Source organism: Macrotis lagotis, chromosome 4, assembly GCF_037893015.1.
Source record: "Macrotis lagotis isolate mMagLag1 chromosome 4, bilby.v1.9.chrom.fasta, whole genome shotgun sequence".
Lineage (NCBI taxonomy): Eukaryota > Metazoa > Chordata > Mammalia > Peramelemorphia > Peramelidae > Macrotis > Macrotis lagotis.
The window spans coordinates 10,215,971-10,237,614 of record NC_133661.1 but is presented as its reverse complement, the minus strand read 5'-3'; the positions used below and the strand labels follow the sequence as shown (position 1 = coordinate 10,237,614).

The following is a 21,644-nucleotide window of genomic DNA, read 5'->3' as shown; positions in this document are numbered from 1 at the left end:
TTTGTTAAACCAGACACAGAAAAGGGAAGTCAGCCTTGGGCTATTAGAAGAGCAATGGTTTTGGAGTAAGAAGTCCAGGTCTGCTCCTTGATACCTGTATGACCTTGGGTGGGGTTCAAATATCAGCAGGGCTGTCATGAAGAAAGGAGTCTGAATTTGTCCTGCTTAACCCTCATGGACATAACCATTAGCCAAGATGGTGGCCTGGGCTACCTGCATGGGAAGACTCACTGTTCTTGGAAGTCTGTAAGCAAAGGCTAGATAACCACTTGTTGGTCGTGTTATACTGGGGATTCCTTCTAGCTATAGTTCGCAGTGGGAGACTCTTTTTTTTTAAGGTTTTTGCAAGGCAATGGGGTTAAGTGGCTTTCCCAAGGCCACACAGCTAGGTAATTATTAAGTGTCTGAGACCGGATTTGAACCCAGGTACTGCTGACTCCAGGGCCGGTGCTTTATCCACTGTGCCACCTAGCCACCCCCGCAGTGGGAGACTCTTAACATCTCTTGTAACCCACAAATTCTTTGATCTTCTAAATCTCTAGATCTGTTTCTCTAAGGCTTTTCTCTTCTGTGAAAGGAAGAAATTGAACTGAATGACTTTTAGCATTGAAGAAGTGTGCCAAGAAAAGGAAAAATGTACAAATTCAATTTGTTCTTTCTAAACTCCAAAACAAACTGAGAAAAAAAGATTTCTATGACTTTCCTTGAATCTACAGGATAGGGTGTATAGAATCATTGTGCAAGGTGCTCCCTTTGTTGAAGAGGAAGGAATATCTGAGTTGGAAGAGATATCAGAGATCTTGCAATCCAACCTAAATTTGAGATTCCATTACAATGTCTTTCAAGTGGTCAGTGATTCAATCTATGCCTGAAGGTCTGAAAGGAGGTGAAGCCCGCTTTTTAAAAAAATTTAATTCAATTCTTCAGTTATATGCAATAATAGTTTTCAACATTCATCATTTCTGTAGCTTTTGAATTCCACATTTTTCTCCTTCCCACTCTTCCCTACCCCATCCCCATGACAACGAATAATCTGATATATGTTATATATGTACAAGCATGTTTGACATATTTATGAAAGTATTTTTTATATTTTATATAGCCCCCAGTTCCATGTAAAAAGAAGTTTCAACATTCACTTTTTTTTTTTAGGTTTTTTCAAAGCAATGGGGTTAAAGTGACTTGCCAAAGGTCACACAGCTAGGGAATTATTAAGTGTCTGAGGCCTCATTTGAACTCAGGTCCTCCTGCCTCCAGGGCCAGTGCTCTATCCACCCCACCCAGTTGCCCCACAACATTCACTTTTAAAACCTTGAGTTCTGAATTCCCTCCCCAATTGAGAAAGTAAGTTACTTTACATAGGACTAAAATGTATATTTATGAAAAACATTCCCACAATTGGTATTATGTAATAGTAAACATACCCCACCCAAGAAAGAGAAACTTCATGAAAAAATGTTTAAAAAAAGTATGTTCTAGTCTGCATTCAGCCAGCAGCTCCTCTTTATCACCAGTCCCTCAGAGTTCTCTTGGGCTACAGCTTGACTGAGAAGAGGGAAGTCCTTGAGGCTGATCATTCTACAACATTGGTGATGCTTATAGCTGCTGTTTCCCATTGCATCAGCTCATGTGCAAGCTCTTTTTACTGAGAGCATCCTGTTCATCATTTCTTATGGCAGACTAGCATAATGACATACCTCAGTTTGTTCAACCATTCCCCAACTGATGGATATCTCCTTAGTCTCCAGCTTCCTGACACCAAAAGAGCTGCTATAAATTGTAGGTCCTTTTCCTTCCTGTTTTTCATCTCTTCTGGAAAAAAAGACCTAGTGGAGATATTGCTAAGTCCAGGGATAGGCACGCTTTGGGCTTAGTTCCAAATTGCTCTACAGAATTATTGAATCATTTTGCAGCTCCTCCAGCAATGCATTAATGTTTCATTTTTTTCTGCATCCCTTCCAACATTTGTCATTTTCTCTTTCTGTTCTATTAATCAATCAAGTAGATATAAGGTAGTACGTTGGAATTGCCAACATGCATTTCTCCTATCATTAGTGAATTAGGATATTTAAAAAAATAATTTAAATAGATTGCATTGATAACTTCATCTGAAAACTACTCACATCTTTTGATCATTTATCTATAGGGGAATGACTCTTATTTTTATAAATTTGACTGTTTTCTGTGTTTGAGAAATGAAATCTTTATCATAGAAACTTGTTTCAATATTTTTCCCCATAGTTATTATTGCTATTTCTCTCCATCCTATTCCCCTATCCCCATTTATTCTGTTCTGTCTCTCCTCGTACCCTGTTCCTCCTCAAAAGCGTATTTGCATCCTCTCACAATCTTCCCTCCCTTCTATCACCTCCCAACCCCACTCCCTTTCTCCCATTCCTTTCCTCTCCAACTTTCTTTAGATGAGAGTAAGGCTCACTCACTCCTCGCTGCCCCCTCCACCTTGTCCACTCTATTGCAGAAACTTTTTCTTGCCTCTTTTACATGAAACAATTTGTCCCATTATATTCTTCTCTCAACCATTAACTCTTTTTAATGTTATTCCTACAAATTTGACTCCCACATGTGCCTTGTCTCTATATATGCTCCTTCTGACTGCCCTAATAAATGAGAATGGTCATGTGAGTTATCAGTATCATCTTCCTATGTAGGAATACAAGCAATTAAACATCGAGTCCCTTATGATTTGCCTTTCCTGTTTACCTTCTTATGCTTCCCTCAAGTCTTGTATTTGAAGATCAAATTTTCTGTTCAGCTCTGATCATTTCATCAGGAAAGTTTGAAAGTCCTCTACCTCATTAAATATCCATCTTTTCCCCTGAAAAAGAATGTTCAATTTTGCTGGTAATTGTTACTCTTTTGCTTTCTAGAATATCATATTCTAAGCCCTATAATCCCTTAATATAGAAGCTGCTAAATCTTGGGTTATCCTGACTATGGCTCTGAGATATTTGAATTGTCTGGTTTTCTCCTTGACTTGGGAGGTCTGAAATTTGGCTATTTTTCATTTGAAATTTGGCGGCTTTCATTTTGGGATCTTTTTCAGGAGGTGATGGGTGAACTCTTTTAATTTCTATTTTACCCTTTGCTTCTGGAATATCAGAGCAGTTTTCCTTGATAATTTCTTGAAAAATATCTAGTCTCTTTTTTGGTCATGGCTTTCAGATAATCCAATAATTTTAAAATTATCTCTTGGGTTACTTTTTCAGGTCAGTTGTTTTTCCAATGAGATAATTCACATTTTCTTCTAGCTTTTTATTCTTTTGACTTTGTTTTATTGTTCTTGATTTCTCACAAAGTCATTAGCTTCCCTTTGCTCTATTCTATATTTAAAGGAATTATTTTTCTTCAATGGGCTTTTGTATCTCTCTCTTCATTTGGCCAATGACTTGATTTTAACTCTTTGTTCAGGTGGAGCCTGCTTCCAGGGTGGAGGATGCACTGTCCCAAGCTTTTGAGGGTTTTTGTAGTTGATTTCCGAGATACTTCAAGGTACTTACAAGTTTTCCTGATGACCTTCCGAGTTGTCCTTGGCAATCCCTGCGCTGAGAGTTCTGGAAACCACCACCACTGCTGCTGACCCAGTTGCTCCACTTCTTGCTCCTGGATTGCTGGGGCCAGTTTGCTCAGGGCACTCCAAGCACTGTGCTCCTCTTAATCCAGTGGCAGGAAACCCTTCCCCAGATCTTCCAAGTTATCTTGAATTAGAACATTGTTTCACTCAGTCTTTTTGTGGGTTTTTCTACTTTAGAATTTGGTTAGAGTCTTTATTTAAAGGTATTTGGAGTAGTTTAGGGGAGAGCTTGGATGAGCTATCTTGACTGCCTCCAAAAAACTTTATAAAAGTTCACTACTTTTTAAAGCAGTCCCTTCAAACTGAGACAGGAAATTCACCCTGTCTTGCCTCTTGGTAATTTGTTTTAAATTAAATTCAACAGGATTCATGTAAATGCCTACAATCTACTGGATATTTTATGTTTGGTCTTGGACCTGTAAATTAAGTGGAATTCCTGCTTGAATGCCTACTAATGCAGATTTGCAATTGTTGTGCAGTCTAGTCTTAGAATGTTGATTTGTGTGGCAGGAAAGTTAACTGGCTTGTCCTAAGTCAGACAGGCCAGGACTAAAATCCAACTCCTTCTGACTTTAGACCAGATCGCTTTTAAATATAGTCAAAGAATGACAGAATTGAGCAGTGGCAAAGGATCTCACTGGCCATCTAGTATTACCTATGCACCACAGGAATACCCACTAGAATCCACAATGAATATCCTGTCTCTGCTTGAAGACCTCTCATCCATCATTTAGACCTACCTACGCAACCCAGAAAAATCTCTTCTCTAAATAACAATAAATCAACAAGTGACCCGGCCTCCAGTGGGAAATATCTCATTGATCATCTAGTCCTAACAAGGCACCAAAAGAATTCACACGATCACATAAACCAACAAGTAAGTGATCATTGAATCTCTGCTTGAAGGCCTTGAAGGAGAGGGAGCTGCCAACCATTCTTAGCAGCCCATTGAACTTGGGGAAAGCTCTTAGCCTCCGTTTGAAGACTTTTTTTAAATCATCTAGTCCTATCTATATAACCATGATTATATAAGCTAACAAATAGTCAACTAACCTCTATTTGAAGACCTCAGAGGAGGTCGAAGCTGCCAATCATTCATGGCAGCCCATTGAACCTGGGGAACATTCTCAATTGTTAGAAACATTCTGACATTAACTTTGCCTCTTTGTAACTTCCCTTCACTTCTTTCTAGTTCATGAATCTCTTCTGAACAGAATATATCAGCTCTGAAATTAATCCTTCAGAATGCACTTTTCTCCAGGCTAACCCTGCCCTTTTTCTTTTTAATTATTTAAAAAAATTATTTCAATTATATGCAAAGATAGTTTTCACCAATTCATCCTTTTGCAAGTTTTTGAGTTCCACATTTCCCTACTATCTTCCCTGCCCTCTCCCCATAGCAGTGAGTAATTTGATGTAGGGTTTACATATATAATCATGTTTAGCATATTTACATATTAGTCATGTTGTGAAAGAAGAATCAGAATTAAGGGGGAAAAACTATGAGAAAGAAAGAAAAAAAACATAAAAGAACTTTAAAAAATGAACATAGTGTGTTTTGTTCTGCATTCAGACTCGTTTTTTTTTTCTCTGGATGTGGAAAGCACTTTCCATAACAAGTCTCCAGATAGTTTCCTTGATCATTAGATTGCTGAGAGTTGCTGCATCATAATTGATAATCTTCTAATGTTGCTGTTTATGTGTACAATGTTTTCCTGGTTTTACCCCCTTCACTTGTCATCAGTTTATGAAAGTCTTCCCAGGATTTATGAAGGCTCATGATTCCTTATAGCACAATAGTACTCCATCACATTCATATATTACAACTTATTCAGTCATTCCCCAATTGATGGGCATCCCCTCAGTTTCCAGTTCTTTGCCACTACAAATAAGAGTTGATATAAATATTTTTGTGCATGTGGGACTTTTTCTCTTTTTTGTGATCTCTTTGTATGAGCAACTGACAGAATTGAGCCCAGTCCTCTAAAGATCTTACAAGGTCTGTCACTCCTTATTGCTAGGAATCATGCTCCAAGATCTCAGGGGGCTTTCTGACTGCTGTATTGTTCTGCACACTCTTCTTGAGCACACAGTCCACTCAAGGCCCTAGACCTTTTTCTGAACAGCTGCTGTCTATCCATTCTTCTCCCATTTTGTTTTTATGATGTTCATTATTTTAGTCATGTGTAAGACTTGACATTTATCCCCGTGAAGGGGCAACTAGGTGGTGCATAGAACACTGGCCCTGCAGTTAGGAGGATCTGAGTTCAAATCCAACCTCAGACGCTTAATAATTACCTAGCTGTGTGACCTTGGGCAAGTTAGACCCACTGCTTTGCAAAAACGAGAAAGAGAGAGAGAGAGAGAGAGAGAGAGAGAGAAAGAGAATTTCATCTCATTAGATTTAGTCAAATGTTCTAGCCTGTCAAGTTTCTGTCTGTTGACTGACTCAGTCATTAAGAGGGCTAACTGTCCCTCCCAGTTTTGTATGATCTGCAGATTTCATGAGCATCCTGTCTATTCCTTAAGCTCACTAGGAACTGAAGACAGGATTCCCCCCTTCTACAGTTTAAAGACTTTGTCTTCTGCCATTTTTGGAAAATCAGGACATTCTCTTCTACTCTTGTGTTAGCTCTACTGGGTTCTGTGATCCTTCCAGTGTTACTAACAGTAATTCAAGTCATTATATCTTCTGATTCTTTCAGAATCAGAACAGAAATCTCATCTGGGTCAAGGGTCTTGAATTTACCAAAGACAACCAAGCTGCCTTGAGGAGGATTCAATTTGCACCTGGTCTTCTTATTCTCCTTTCTGGGGCCATGGTGAATGAGTAGAATCTGTCTTCCATATGGCAGTTCTTCAGATACCTGAGAGCAGATTTTAGGTTCCATGTCCAGTCCAAATCTTATGTTTTTCAATTGAAATGGAGGTCTGTTTCAAAATTCCTGATCATTATTATAAAAAAGGAAGGGAGGGAGGGAAGGAAGAAAGAAAGGGAGGGAGGGAGGAAGGAAGGAAGGAAGGAAGGAATATGAAATAGCTAAAATATAATAGGATTTGTCACTTTAGGAATGTTTTTAATTTATAATTATTTGATATTTAAGTCTCCTTACACCAGTGCATTCCAGCAAATTCTGGTTCAAACTCCTAATGGGATGTATTCTATTAAATAAATTATTAAACTTATCTGCTCTTCTGTTTTGATATCTGCATTTTGCTCATGGGCAGGTTTCTGGGGTGGGGAATGCAATTTTAGATAGGAATTGCTTCGGTGTAAAAAGTGGTAATCCTTTAATGTGACCATATTTGGATTATTTGAAGGATCTGTGATTTCATCAAAATGGGCGATTGCTACCAACAGTTTGGCCAAAACCTATACACAACCTCTTACACCTTGTATATCTATTGTCCAAAATGCTCCATTGTCTATCACATGGTTCTTACTGGCATATAGTTGGGCTGCCTTCTATATCCCTTCATTATAAGTACCATTGAAGGAACCATTGGTCATTTATCCTTTATTTTTGGCCCATCTCCTTTTCTGGACACAGATCCTTCTGGTGACTTCTTCTATACTGACTTTCTAATCAGTAAGAAACTCTTGGGTTGAGACTGAATAGGTCATGATTCATAATCATAAATATCACTGGAAGAATACTTATGTTGAAAAGGTATATCTTCACGTCAGGAAGAAGCTTGGGGTCATTAGAAGCATGGCATAATAACTCAGAGGGCAATTAGTCATCCACAATGTCTGTCCAAGATATAGCTATAGATTGATGAACCTTCTAATGAGCTGTTCATTCAATAACATATAATGAATTTGTGATCTCAGTGTGTGGCCACTCTTACCCAATGAAGATCATATCTCCCCACCTCACCCCCTATATTTGCCTTTTTTCACTCATATTCTTCCATAAGTTTGTCCCAAGATCTGTTCCAGTTCTGTTCACCCAAAATCCTGGGAATTTTCCATGAATGATACTGATACTGTGGACAAAGCAGTTGAGACTGTTCATCTCTTCCTTTTCAGTTTTGATTCATGACAATCTATCTCTTCTCCTGCCCCCAGCCCTCAGCCGTACATTTTTCTGATCCTTTATACTATCTTTCCTTTGTAATTTATTATTTGCAATGTAGTATATAGCCTGAGCTGCAGAATTGGTGCTTTTGAATTACGGGGCTAGAGTTGACTTTTGGGAGTTCCTTGGACAGCAAGAGATCAAATCAATCAATGCTTAAAGAAATTAAGTGACTATTCATTGGAAGGTCGAATACTGAAGCTGAAACTTAAATACTTTGATGTCACATCAGGAGAAGACAGGACTCATTGGAAAAGATTCTGATGCTGGGTAAACTTGAAGTTAAAAGGAGAAGGGGATAGCAGATGATGAGATGAATAGTATCATGAAAACGATGAACATGAGCTTGGAGAGTTTGGGGGAGAAAGTAGAGGGTAAAAGGACCTGGAGGGATATAGTCTGTAGGGTTACCAAGAGTTTAACACAGCGGAACAACTGAGAAACAACAAACAGCCTGCTCTCTCCCATCGCCTAGCCCTGTAGTGCCCTTTGCGTGAGTCCCATTTCTAATTCTTTGGAAACCAGCATGTCATCATTCTCAGTCATACAACAACATTGGCAGGATATTGGGGTTAGAAGGATGAGCTTTTGAAGTTTGAGGGAACGATGTAATTTTCCAAATGTGTCTGAGTTTACTGTGCTCTTTCTCCACTTCAATCCTGAGTTCATCTCACTTTCCAATTACAATTTCTTGCCAAGATATTTGTACTGAGAGAACAGTCCCATAGCTTGATCATCTACCTGTATATCATAGGCCTTCATTCACTTGGTTTTTCCTATGTAGATAGTTCAACTCAAAGTTTTTGCATGATTATAGATTTCATTCAGGAGACTTTGCTATGTTCTGGAGTTGTTGAATCACCATAATGTCATTTGAAGAAAAGGATACCTGGAGTTGTCCACAATTTACTAGAACCCATTCTTGACCTCTGTTTGGAGTCTGTTCTGGGATGGTTGAGAATGCTTGGTGAGCCTGTCTCCCTGTCTCTCACTGAAATACAGTTCACATGCATGTCATGGCCTTTCCTCCTTGATGAGCAAGGTCTTCTTTGAGAATGAAGGACATATTACTATCCTCATTAGATTGTAAGCTCCTTGAGGAAAGATTTGCCTCATGGTTATATTCATATCCGTAGCCCAGGGTGGTGCCTAGCTAGTGATTATTTCTTGATCACCTTTTTTTTGGGGGGGGGGATAAGATCCCTGATTTTGTCTAAGCTTCTCTCTTCTTTCAGAAATTTTGAGACTTAGCCCTTAACATCCTCACAAAAGGATGGCTGTGATTAATGGAAGTTCATATTCAAGTGATTTGGTCAAGTCTGATCACCCTCTGCTGTTTTGCAAAGATACAATTAAAACACTGATTTGATGTCAGAGAAGGAAAGTGCAGCCATCCTCTTCCTTAGTGCCCAGTGGTATTTGCCAGGGAGAACTTGAATACAACCCTCAGCTCAGACAAGTCTCTTCCCCTCCTTGGGCCCTACTTAGGCCATATTGTTTAAGGTGCTTTCCAGCTAGAAATCTTAGATTGTTTTGAAGTTTCCAGTATTCTGCCTTCTTTCCTCCATACCCATTTATCTCCTGAGACCCTTTCTTCTTCTGTGTGGAGGATTTTTGAAGGAAGCCCTGTGTGCCCTGTTTTTGAAGGAAGCCTATTTGGATTCTGTTCTAGGTGTTGCAGAAATGGTTGAGCATTTACTGAAGGTTTGGCGGCAGGAGAAACCTGCACTACTATTAATGATTATTTGGGTTCTGGCCAACCGAGTGCTATTTTTCCAGCTTGGAGCATCCCTGTATTAAGGGGGCTGCAGGGTCTCTTATTTCTGGTCCATGCACATTAAAAGGAATATACCGGTGGGGAAAGCAGCTCAGGACGTTGGAGCCATTGCTTATCTTAGGTTTGGCAGGTGCTTGAATCTAGCAGGGGAACCTGACTTTGGGGCCGGGTTCAAGGCCATCTGACTCCCCTCCCTGTTGGGATGTCATGACATTTTCTTTTGAGTTTCCAACCTCTGAGCTGAGGTCCATCCCTGCTTGACAGCTCCGTGAGAGCTATGGCAGCCAGACCCACAGGCCTGTCGTAAAGGCGGGACCCCAGACCCAGTGCCCGGGCACCTGGGAGGGAAGGAAAGGAATGAGCCCTCACCCCGTGGCCCCAGCTAAAGGGTCTTGGCAAATGTTCCTCTGGTCCTCACAGCAACACTGGCTCCTGTGGCTAAATGAGGAGACTGAGGCGGGCGGGTTCAGTGAGCTGCCCAAGCTCAGCTGCCCACAGTGCCAGGGACCATGTTGGGACTCGGGTCTTCGGGCTCCTGCGGGGAGGGAGCAGGAGGAGGAGCAGGGCCGAAGTGGGGAACTGAGAGGGAGGCGGGAGGAAGGAGGGGAGGTGGCAAGGGGGCATGGAGAAGGGAGAGGAGGGGGAGGGGAGGAGCAGGTGGGGGAGGGAGGGGAGGAGAAGCTGGGGGAGGGGAGGAGCAGGTGGGGGAGGGGAGGAGCAGCTGAAAGAGGGGAGGAGCAGCTGAGGGAGGGGAGGAGCAGCTGGGGGAGGGAGGGGAGGAGCAGCTGGGGGAGGGGAGGAGCAGGTGGGGGAGGGAGGGGAGGAGAAGCTGGGGGAGGGGAGGAGCAGGTGGGGGAGGGGAGGAGCAGCTGAGGGAGGGGAGGAGCAGCTGGGGGAGGGAGGGGAGGAGCAGCTGGGGGAGGGGAGGAGCAGCTGGGGGGAGGGAGGGGAGGAGAAGCTGGGGGAGGGGAGGAGCAGGTGGGGGAGGGGAGGAGCAGCTGAGGGAGGGGAGGAGCAGCTGGGGGAGGGAGGGGAGGAGCAGCTGGGGAGGGAGGGGAGGAGCAGCTGGGGGAGGGGAGGAGCAGCTGGGGGAGGGGAGGAGCAGCTGGGGGAGGGAGGGGAGGAGAAGCTGGGGAGGGGAGGAGCAGCTGGGGGAGGGGAGGAGCAGCTGGGGGAGGGAAGGAGCAGCTGGGGGAGGGGAGGGGAGGCGCAGCTGGGGGAGGGGAGGCGCAGCTGGGGGAGGGAGGGGAGGAGCAGGTGGGGGAGGGGAGGAGCAGCTGGGGGAGGGGAGGGGAGGCGCAGCTGGGGGAGGGGAGGAGCAGCTGGGGAGGGGAGGAGCCTCTGGGGAGGGAATGGGAGGAGCAAAGGGGAGGGGTGGAGAAAGGGCGGAGCAACTGGCGAGGGGGAGGGGGAGCGAGGCGCGGCGGGGGCGGGGCTCGGGGGCGTGGTCGAGGAGCGCAGTGACCAACCGCCTCTCGAGCAGCCGCCCCGGGGCGGGGCCGTCGGCGGGCCGGGGGACGTCAGCGCCCGGCCGGTCCCACCCCCTCCCCGCGCCCGAAAGAGGCGGCCGCCCATTGGCTGCGTGCGTCTCGCGGCGGGGCCAATGAGGGGGCGGCAGAGCGCGCAGGTTGGGCCTTGACGTCGCCGCCGCCGCCACGGTCGCCGCCGCCGCCCGCCGTGTAGCTCGGCCTCGGCCTTGTCCGCCGCCGCCGCCGCCTCCGCGGGGTCCCCGAGAGGACGCCCCGCGCCGGCCCCCCGCGCCCCGCCGCCGCCGCCGCCCCGGGCCGCGCTCGGGCCCGCCGAGACCATGTCCTGACTGAGGCGGAGGCGGAGGCGGCCGCAGCGGGCGCGGGCCCAGGCCCAGGGCGGGCGAGGCCCGCAGGAGGGAGGCCGGGGCCCGGCGGGCCCGCAGCTCCGCGAGACGCGCCGCCGCCGCCGCCTCCAGGTACCCGGGGCCCGCGGGCAGGGCCGGGGCGGGCAGGGGCCCCGCAGCCGGGGGCCGGGCCGGGGGCCGCCGCCTCCGCCTTTGTCCCGGCGAGCCCCGGCCCCGCGTCGGGCTCTTCCTCGGGGACCCGGGGCCCGGCCTCCGCGGGCGGGAGCCGCTGCGGGGCGGCCCCCGGCGGGGCACAGCGGGCCGGGGGGCCGGGGGCTCCGGCTTGAGACTCCCCCTTTTCTCCGCGATGCTTTGGGAGGCGGCGCAGCCCCCGGCCCGCCGCGGGGCCCCTGGGCAGGCTCCTCCGGACGGCGGGTCAGACCGGGCCGTGCCCCGCGGCTAGGTGAGGGGGGACAGCAGAAAGTGGCGGGGACCCCCCGCCGCGGAGCCGCTTCCCGGAGCCTTCAGCGGGTGCCCGTGCCCGTGCCCGGACCTCCCGCAGCCGCCCAGGCCGCCGAGGCGCCCCCAGACCGGACCAGCTCGGTTTGCCAAGGCCCCTCGGGAGGCGTCTGGGGGCTCTGCAGCTCCTCCCCAAGACCGGCCGGGGGTCTGTGCCCTTGGGAGCCCACACACCCGCGAGAGGACTGGCATTCCCGAGGGGGTTGGCAGGGCAGGGGACGGAGGCTTCTTCTAATCAGCCCAGAAAAAGTCCTGAGTACGCTCTTGATGTGAGGAAGTAGGTTGAGTAGGCTTTGCTGATGCACCAGCTGAGGCATTGCCATCTAAATTCTGTATTTTCTGGAAAAGTATAGGATAGCCTTTAGTTTTAATCAGCACTTTGAATTTTAAAGTGGAAGGGGAAACCGAACATGGTAAACTAGTCTCAGCTAACTTCTGAATTAATGATAATAATAGTCAACTTTGACATTAGCATTCTAAGGTCTGCACCGTGCTGCGTGTATACTATTATCTCATCCTGTCCTCACGCCAAGCTTGGGAGGTAGGTGTCATGATTATCCCCTTTATTACAGTTGAAGAACTGAGGAGAGAAATGAAGCGACTCGCTTAGCGTCCTATAGCTACTGACAGTCTGAAGCAGGAATGGAACTTGGGTCCTCCTGACTCCAAGATCACTAGTCGGTCACCTAGCTGTCTTCAAATAGGGAAATTAAACTTGGATTTAGGAAAAGTGGTTTCCTATCATTTTCATGCGAAAGGTTATATAAACACAATTTAGAATTTGTTCTTGTGAAAACACAATTTCAGTTTTGTATCTGTCTGTTGGAGATTTAGAAAAATTTTATGCAGTGATAATTTATATAAATAAAAATAGAATGGACTGTCATACATTGTTCCAACTTAGTGTCTTAAAAATGAACCTTTCCAAAGACCTGATAGCTGAACGTTTCTAACTTGAAAAAAACTTCATAAACATAAACATAAACTTAATAAACTCCCAGGAAGCCCTTAACAATGAGATATGCCAAATGACTTAAGATCACAAATGAAGTTTTAATCTTCAAAGCCAAAAATAATTTGTTCAGCTTTCTCTATATACCTGTAGATTTGTGACATTTTTTTGTAGTTTTGAGTGTTGCCATTTTTATAGTTCTATTTTAGTTTTACATTAATTTGCATGTCTCCTACATTTACATTTATATTATTTTCCTGGTTTTGTTTACTTGACTTTATACCAATTCATATCAAGTTTCAGCATCTTTCTCTAATTATATTCATTGTTAATATTCCACTACATTCATGTACTATATTTTGTAGCTATTTTCACTCTATGGCTTTCTACTTTGTTTCCTTCTGTTCTGCTGCCACAGTTAATGTACTACAGCTCTTTTAATGTCTATGGGACTTTTTTCTCAACTTTTTTCTCCTTGGGACATATGCCTAGGAATCTTTGGGTGACAGGTACCCCTCATGGCTATAAAGACTTTTCTTTCTTAAAGTGTTATTTTTTTTTTTTTTTTTTTAGGGTTTTGCAAGGCAAATGGGGTTAAGTGGCTTGCCCAAGGCCACACAGCTGGGTCATTATTAAGTGTCTGAGACTGGATTTGAACCCAGGTACTCCTGACTCCAGGGCTGGTGCTTTATCCACTACGCCACCTAGCCGCCCCTTAAAGTGTTATTGATGCCTTTGGTTTTTATCTGTTATTTCTGGAGATAGCATTTCCTTTCTCCTCTCAGATAATCTTTTCCTCATAACAAAGAAACTGAAGTAGTCCAGTTTATAAAATGACTATGACTTTGAGTATAATACTAGCATCTCCTTGTTCCTATTTCTCTACTAGGAGAAAGGAAGAGAAGGATATTTTTCTTGATAAAATTTTTCCTTAGACCTCAGCTTCCTTTTAAGGTGAAAAAAATTGGTTCTAGAGCCAATTTGTATGGCATCATTTCCTAAAAATATTAAGTAATATTTATTAGAAAAATGGGTTAATACTAAAAAGATTTTTTCTTTCACACTTATCAGTAAAAGTTAATTTTTTTAAATTACCTTCATTTTTCAATGTATTCCTTAATTTAAAAAGATGACAAAAAAGAGCAGTTCAGCACAATTAGTCCATTGCTAAATTCTAGGAGTGTTGCAGAGTTCCCCTCCATAGTCTCCTCCTTTAGGTACCACATGGCTCTGCACTGGGCCCTCCTCTTTTCTTTCTCCAGAATGTTTGACTTGATGACTTCATCATCTCTAAAGGATTCAATTCTCTTTACCCTGAGAATTCTCCGATCCACTTATTTAGGCCCAATCTCTCTCCTGACCTCCAGTTGCCTATTGGACATCTTGAACAGGGTGTTCTGTAGACATCTTCATCTTAGTCATCTTGCCATCTAAGTTCTTTCCTAACTTCCCATTACTGTTGAGGGTGCCACCATCTTCAAAGGCACCTAGGTTTACAACTTGTTATCTTTGATTCCTCATTCTCCATCACCACCAATCTGTTGTCAGATTCCATTTATTCCTATTTTGCAGCATCTCTTGTATATCCCGCCCCCCCCCCACCAGGTGCAAGCCCTCATCTCCACACATCTATAATGTTGTGATAGTTCTAGTAGCAGCAAACCTGCTGCTTAGTGTTGAGCTACTTCAACCCAGGTTCCTCTTATCTGAGCTCCTTAAAGTGCAGGTCTGACTACAGCTAAACTCCAAAGGCTCTTTGTTCACCCCCCCCCCAAGATCAAATATAAAATCCTTTCTTTGTCATTTAGAGCTCCTCATAACCTGACCTATTCTCCCCCTTTCCACTTTTTATATTTTTACTTTGCTCTCCTTTCCAGCCACTCCCCCCGAGGCAGTGACTTGGGGGGAGCTAAATGGCACTGCAGACAAGGTGAATTGAGTGCTGGGCCTGCAGTCAGGAAGACTCATTTTCCTGAGTTCAAATGTAGCCTCAGACACTTTGTTGCTTAACTCTGTGACCCCAGGCAAGTCAACTGAGTTGTTTGCCTCAGTTCTCCCATCAGTAAAATGAGCTGGAGAAGGAAATGGCAAACCCTCCTGGTATCTTTGCCAAGAAATTACCAAATGGGGTCATGAAGAGGCAGGCACATCTGAAATATGGCTGAACATATATAACCAGTGACATTGGCCCTTTTAATCTTTTTTTATATTTCACACTATCTGGCCCTTTTAATCTTTTTTTTTTTTTATTTCACACTATCTCCTGATTACCATTTTCTCTGCTAGTCCTTCATGCCTGGAATTAACTCCTCTCTCATCTCCTGACTTCCTTCTGTTTCCACCTAAAATCAATCTCAATTCCTCTCTCTCTCTCTCTCTCTCTCTCTCTCTCTCTCTCTCTTTCTAACAAGAAGCTTTTCTGGATTCTTCTTGATTTTAGTGCCTTCTCTCTGTTAGGATCTCCAGCTTCTTTTGTATATAGCTTGTTGCTATTTATATGTTATCTTCCCCCTTACATTGAATTCTTTGAGAGCAAACACTGTTTTTTGTCCTTTTTTTTGTATATCTCTAGCACTTAGCACAGCCTGGGTCACCAGGTAGGATTTAAGATGTTTTCTTGTTGAGTTGACTTGACCTCTGAAAAGAAGGGAGGACAGTCACTTATCCTGTCTCTTCTTTGAGGACCACTCCTAATTATGAAGCATTCAGTTTCAGTTTTTATTGTTTTTACCATTTACTGGACATTGCTGTTTACATTTTATATAGTTTTCTGATGACAGTGCTTGGCTCACTTCATGTCAGTTCGGAAAGATTTTCCATTCCTCCCTCTATTCTTCATTGCTTTCTTCTTAAAATGTAGTCATCATTATGGTGACTTTTCATATTATGTTCCCGTAACACTATTTTCTTGGTCATTTCCTAATGGTTATCTACTTTGTTTCTGATTCTTTGTTACTCAAAAAGTGCTGCTTAAAACAGATTTCATTATTAAATGGATTTGCAATATACGCTACCTCAGGGAATGTCCCTTGGACCTGTATGTACATGTTACATAATTAAAGCCTAATAGAGCACAGATTTTAGGGTAGATTTGGTATCTTTAACATAAATATATGTGGCATATTATAATATTGTTGTTCCATAATATATATGTATATTCTTTCTTGATTATAACATGCTCAGTTTGTTGATGATTAAATAAAGATATATTTACTGCAAAAATCCACATATAATTGTTGTATTTTTAAAAAAATTTTTTATCAATAGTCGAAGAATAAGATAGTGAAGGAATTAAATGTCAGTGTATAAAATACTTATTATACAGATTCAGAGAATTCTAGTCATATTTCCCTTAACTATACAAGTGTTTATTTTAGTGATATATTTTAAAATTAGTTGCTTTAGAAACTTCCTACAAAAATTAAACTAGATGACAGTTAACTTAAATTTAAATACTCTTTATTGCATTTAAGTATTATATGGAACTTTTAATTATATTACAAGATAGGAAGAAAAGGGTAGCAAGGAGAAATTGAAAGATTAAACTTATAGAAACCATTGCCATATAAGAAATACCTAGGGGGCGGCTAGGTGGCTGAATGGATATAGCACCGGCCCTCAGGAGTACCTGAGTTCAAATCCGACCTCAGACACTTAATAATTACCTAGCTGTGTGACCTTGGGCAAGTCACTTAACCCCATTGCCTTGCAAAAAAAAGAAAACTTGTAAACTGTCAACAACTAAATGAAACAGCCCCAAGGTTTCACTTAATACATAGCAGTAAGATGAGAATCAGTCACTGTTAGAGTTGTGCAGAGATAGGCATATTAGTGCAATGTCAGTTGAGTTGTGAGTTAGTATTACCATTTTATAAAGCAAGTAAAATGCCCATACCCTTTGACTCAAAGTTTTTGCTATTAGGCCTATTTTCCCTGTTGAGATCACTGGTAAGAAGGTCCTCATACTCTCAGTTATGTAAAGCAGCCCTTATTCTGGTAACAAAGGTAAAAGTGGTCATCGCCTCCTTGACTAATAGGTCTGTCTTACTTAGCCTTATTCACTGAATGGGCATTGCCTCAGACAAACTGAGACCTGGGAAAGACCTTAACCTTAAAAATTAAGGCCAAGTCATTTCCAGTCATCCTGATCCATATCTAGCCATTGGACCCATATAGCTCCAGAGACGAAAATGACCTGAGACCCAGAGAAGTAAGCAGAGCCAAGAAAGCAACACACAGTAAATGGAAAACAGTGGAGAGTGAATATTTTAGGGTTATAAAAACAAAGCATGATGAGGGGGAAAAATGGATGACAAGATACCTCCTTCCATTCTTTTGGAGGACTGGGAGAAAAGGTCCATGGGTGTGGAACTTAATGAATGTTTTTAGTTTTTTTGGATGTGATAGATTTTGCCCTTTTTTTTTCTGTTCCCTTTTTAAAAAAATTTAAATGTTATGGCTCTCTGGGGGGAATGTCAGAGAAATTTAGGCAATGTAAAAACAAAAGACAAAAACCAAAAAAAGTTTATTTTAAGAAAGCAGAGTTTTTGTTTTTAGAAGTGCTTCTAATTTGTAGAATTTTAGAATTCTAGGGACTTTGAAAATATATCTGATTTGTTTCCTCCTTTCTAAAAATGGTACTTGTGATCTGTCCTAGAAAGAAACCTGTTCTCCCTGTTTTCCTGATAAAGTATTGCTTTTTTAATTTCAATTCAACAAATATTTAAATACTACCATTGGGAGCACTTGTGGCCTCTAGAGGGAATACCAGCTTTAGATCGGGTTCTCCACGATTCTGATGTCTCCCATTCTTCCCTAACTAAAACTCCAATCAGACTGACTGAATTTCCCCAGGTGCAACAGATATCTTTTTAACAAATAACAAAAATAAACATTTAGACAAATAGTTGGGGAAAAAACCCCTAGATTTCAGATGATTCACAACTTGATAAAAAGAATAGAATACAAACTTAAAATAATGTTTTCTTTTTTGCCCACATTTGTCAGATTTTGTTCTTCTCATCACTGTTAAGTTCTGAATCTGCTTGGATAATACTTGATTCAAATCTTACCTACATTTCTCTATAATTTTATATTTGTGCTACTAATATTTCACTAAATTGACTTAGAACTTACCAGTTTCAGTTCAACATATGTTAAGTACCTTGGGTGTATCCCAGGTATTGTGCTTTAACATTTTGTGTGTGTGTGTGTGTGTGTGTGTACACATGTTCACATATATTTATCTCTTTCACTCTATCTGTCCATCTTCCTGTCTCTTCATCCTTTGCATTATCCTCCAATGTTGAATAGGTCATGGGCTGTAAACTTATTTAAACCTTATGTATAAAATGAGGAAAATGCAACTTAGAACAACTTCTATCTCCTTACCATTTTACCAGAGTCTGTCTTTAAAATAAGCAAATAAAACAAGAGTGTAGAAGTAACTCCCCTATTTTACAAACTGATGGATATAAAGGGGTGGAGAGATGATGTAACTGATCTGTGGCCGTCCAGCTCCAAAGCAATACCCCTGGACCAAAGTCTAGACCTTGTTCCCACTCCCAGACCTGGTATGTTTTTCTGGTTTTGCAGTTTGATTCTCTTGATATCAACAAACATTTCTCAGGTTTTTGCATTTTTACTTTGCTCTCCTTTCCAGCCACTCCCCCCGAGGCAGTGACTTGGGGGGAGCTAAATGGCACTGCAGACAAGGTGAATTGAGTGCTGGGCCTGCAGTCAGGAAGACTCATTTTCCTGAGTTCAAATGTAGCCTCAGACACTTTGTTGCTTAACTCTGTGACCCCAGGCAAGTCAACTGAGTTGTTTGCCTCAGTTCTCCCATCAGTAAAATGAGCTGGAGAAGGAAATGGCAAACCCTCCTGGTATCTTTGCCAAGAAATTACCAAATGGGGTCATGAAGAGGCAGGCACATCTGAAATATGGCTGAACATATATAACCAGTGACATTGGCCCTTTTAATCTTTTTTTATATTTCACACTATCTGGCCCTTTTAATCTTTTTTTTTTTTTATTTCACACTATCTCCTGATTACCATTTTCTCTGCTAGTCCTTCATGCCTGGAATTAACTCCTCTCTCATCTCCTGACTTCCTTCTGTTTCCACCTAAAATCAATCTCAATTCCTCTCTCTCTCTCTCTCTCTCTCTCTCTCTCTCTCTCTCTTTCTAACAAGAAGCTTTTCTGGATTCTTCTTGATTTTAGTGCCTTCTCTCTGTTAGGATCTCCAGCTTCTTTTGTATATAGCTTGTTGCTATTTATATGTTATCTTCCCCCTTACATTGAATTCTTTGAGAGCAAACACTGTTTTTTGTCCTTTTTTTTGTATATCTCTAGCACTTAGCACAGCCTGGGTCACCAGGTAGGATTTAAGATGTTTTCTTGTTGAGTTGACTTGACCTCTGAAAAGAAGGGAGGACAGTCACTTATCCTGTCTCTTCTTTGAGGACCACTCCTAATTATGAAGCATTCAGTTTCAGTTTTTATTGTTTTTACCATTTACTGGACATTGCTGTTTACATTTTATATAGTTTTCTGATGACAGTGCTTGGCTCACTTCATGTCAGTTCGGAAAGATTTTCCATTCCTCCCTCTATTCTTCATTGCTTTCTTCTTAAAATGTAGTCATCATTATGGTGACTTTTCATATTATGTTCCCGTAACACTATTTTCTTGGTCATTTCCTAATGGTTATCTACTTTGTTTCTGATTCTTTGTTACTCAAAAAGTGCTGCTTAAAACAGATTTCATTATTAAATGGATTTGCAATATACGCTACCTCAGGGAATGTCCCTTGGACCTGTATGTACATGTTACATAATTAAAGCCTAATAGAGCACAGATTTTAGGGTAGATTTGGTATCTTTAACATAAATATATGTGGCATATTATAATATTGTTGTTGCATTGCCATCTAAATTCTGTATTTTCTGGAAAAGTATAGGGTAGCCTTTAGTTTTAATCAGCACTTTGAATTTTAAAGTGGAAGGGGAAACCGAACATGGTAAACTAGTCTCAGCTAACTTCTGAATTAATGATAATAATAGTCAACTTTGACATTAGCATTCTAAGGTCTGCACCGTGCTGCGTGTATACTATTATCTCATCCTGTCCTCACGCCAAGCTTGGGAGGTAGGTGTCATGATTATTCCCTTTATTACAGTTGAAGAACTGAGGAGAGAAATGAAGCGACTCGCTTAGCGTCCTATAGCTAGTGATAGTCTGAAGCAGGAATGGAACTTGGGTCCTCCTGACTCCAAGATCACTAGTCGGTCACCTAGCTGTCTTCAAATAGGGAAATTAAACTTGGATTTAGGAAAAGTGGTTTCCTATCATTTTCATGCGAAAGGTTATATAAACACAATTTAGAATTTGTTCTTGTGAAAACACAATTTCAGTTTTGTATCTGTCTGTTGGAGATTTAGAAATAATTTTATGCAGTGATAATTTATATAAATAAAAATAGAATGGACTGTCATACATTGTTCCAACTTAGTGTCTTAAAAATGAACCTTTCCAAAGACCTGATAGCTGATCGTTTCTAACTTGAAAAAAAACTTCATAAACATAAACATAAACTTAATAAACTCCCAGGAAGCCCTTAACAATGAGATATGCCAAATGACTTAAGATCACAAATGAAGTTTTAATCTTCAAAGCCAAAAATAATTTGTTCAGCTTTCTCTATATACCTGTAGATTTGTGACATTTTTTTGTAGTTTTGAGTGTTGCCATTTTTATAGTTCTATTTTAGTTTTACATTAATTTGCATGTCTCCTACATTTACATTTATATTATTTTCCTGGTTTTGTTTACTTGACTTTATACCAATTCATATCAAGTTTCAGCATCTTTCTCTAATTATATTCATTGTTAATATTCCACTACATTCATGTACTATATTTTGTAGCTATTTTCACTCTATGGCTTTCTACTTTGTTTCCTTCTGTTCTGCTGCCACAGTTAATGTACTACAGCTCTTTTAATGTCTATGGGACTTTTTTTCTCAACTTTTTTCTCCTTGGGACATATGCCTAGGAATCTTTGGGTGACAGGTACCCCTCATGGCTATAAAGACTTTTCTTTCTTAAAGTGTTATTTTTTTTTTTTTTAGGGTTTTGCAAGGCAAATGGGGTTAAGTGGCTTGCCCAAGGCCACACAGCTGGGTCATTATTAAGTGTCTGAGACTGGATTTGAACCCAGGTACTCCTGACTCCAGGGCTGGTGCTCTATCCACTATGCCACCTAGCCGCCCCCTTAAAGTGTTATTGATGCCTTTGGTTTTTATCTGTTATTTCTGGAGATAGCATTTCCTTTCTCCTCTCAGATAATCTTTTCCTCATAACAAAGAAACTGAAGTAGTCCAGTTTATAAAATGACTATGACTTTGAGTATAATACTAGCATCTCCTTGTTCCTATTTCTCTACTAGGAGAAAGGAAGGAGAAGGATATTTTTCTTGATAAAATTTTTTCCTTAGACCTCAGCTTCCTTTTAAGGTGAAAAAAATTGGTTCTAGAGCCAATTTGTATGGCATCATTTCCTAAAAATATTAAGTAATATTTATTAGAAAAATGGGTTAATACTAAAAAGATTTTTTCTTTCACACTTATCAGTAAAAGTTAATTTTTTTAAATTACCTTCATTTTTCAATGTATTCCTTAATTTAAAAAGATGACAAAAAAGAGCAGTTCAGCACAATTAGTCCATTGCTAAATTCTAGGAGTGTTGCAGAGTTCCCCTCCATAGTCTCCTCCTTTAGGTACCACATGGCTCTGCACTGGGCCCTTCTCTTTTCTTTCTCCAGAATGTTTGACTTGATGACTTCATCATCTCTAAAGGATTCAATTCTCTTTACCCTGAGAATTCTCCGATCCACTTATTTAGGCC

At 41.8% G+C, this 21,644-nt stretch overlaps 1 protein-coding gene across 3 annotated transcripts in view; it reads left to right on the top strand.

Moving 5' to 3' along the window:
• The window catches only part of ZRANB1 (zinc finger RANBP2-type containing 1), a 107,703-nt gene that overhangs the window by 30,656 nt on the left and 55,403 nt on the right, over positions 1-21,644 (top strand). Inside the window, exon 1 of one of the 3 annotated variants that reach the window (XM_074232213.1) lies at positions 11,306-11,396. The exons of 1 other annotated variant lie outside the window; for it this stretch is intronic. Coding sequence is in view for 1 of the 2 variants with exons in the window: in XM_074232209.1 (XP_074088310.1) it covers positions 19,790-19,887 (98 nt within the window). In the remaining variant the exon portion in view is untranslated. Of the gene's footprint in view, positions 1-11,305; positions 11,397-19,720; positions 19,888-21,644 lie in introns of those variants that run through there. One more of the 3 variants, XM_074232209.1, reaches the window with a different exon arrangement.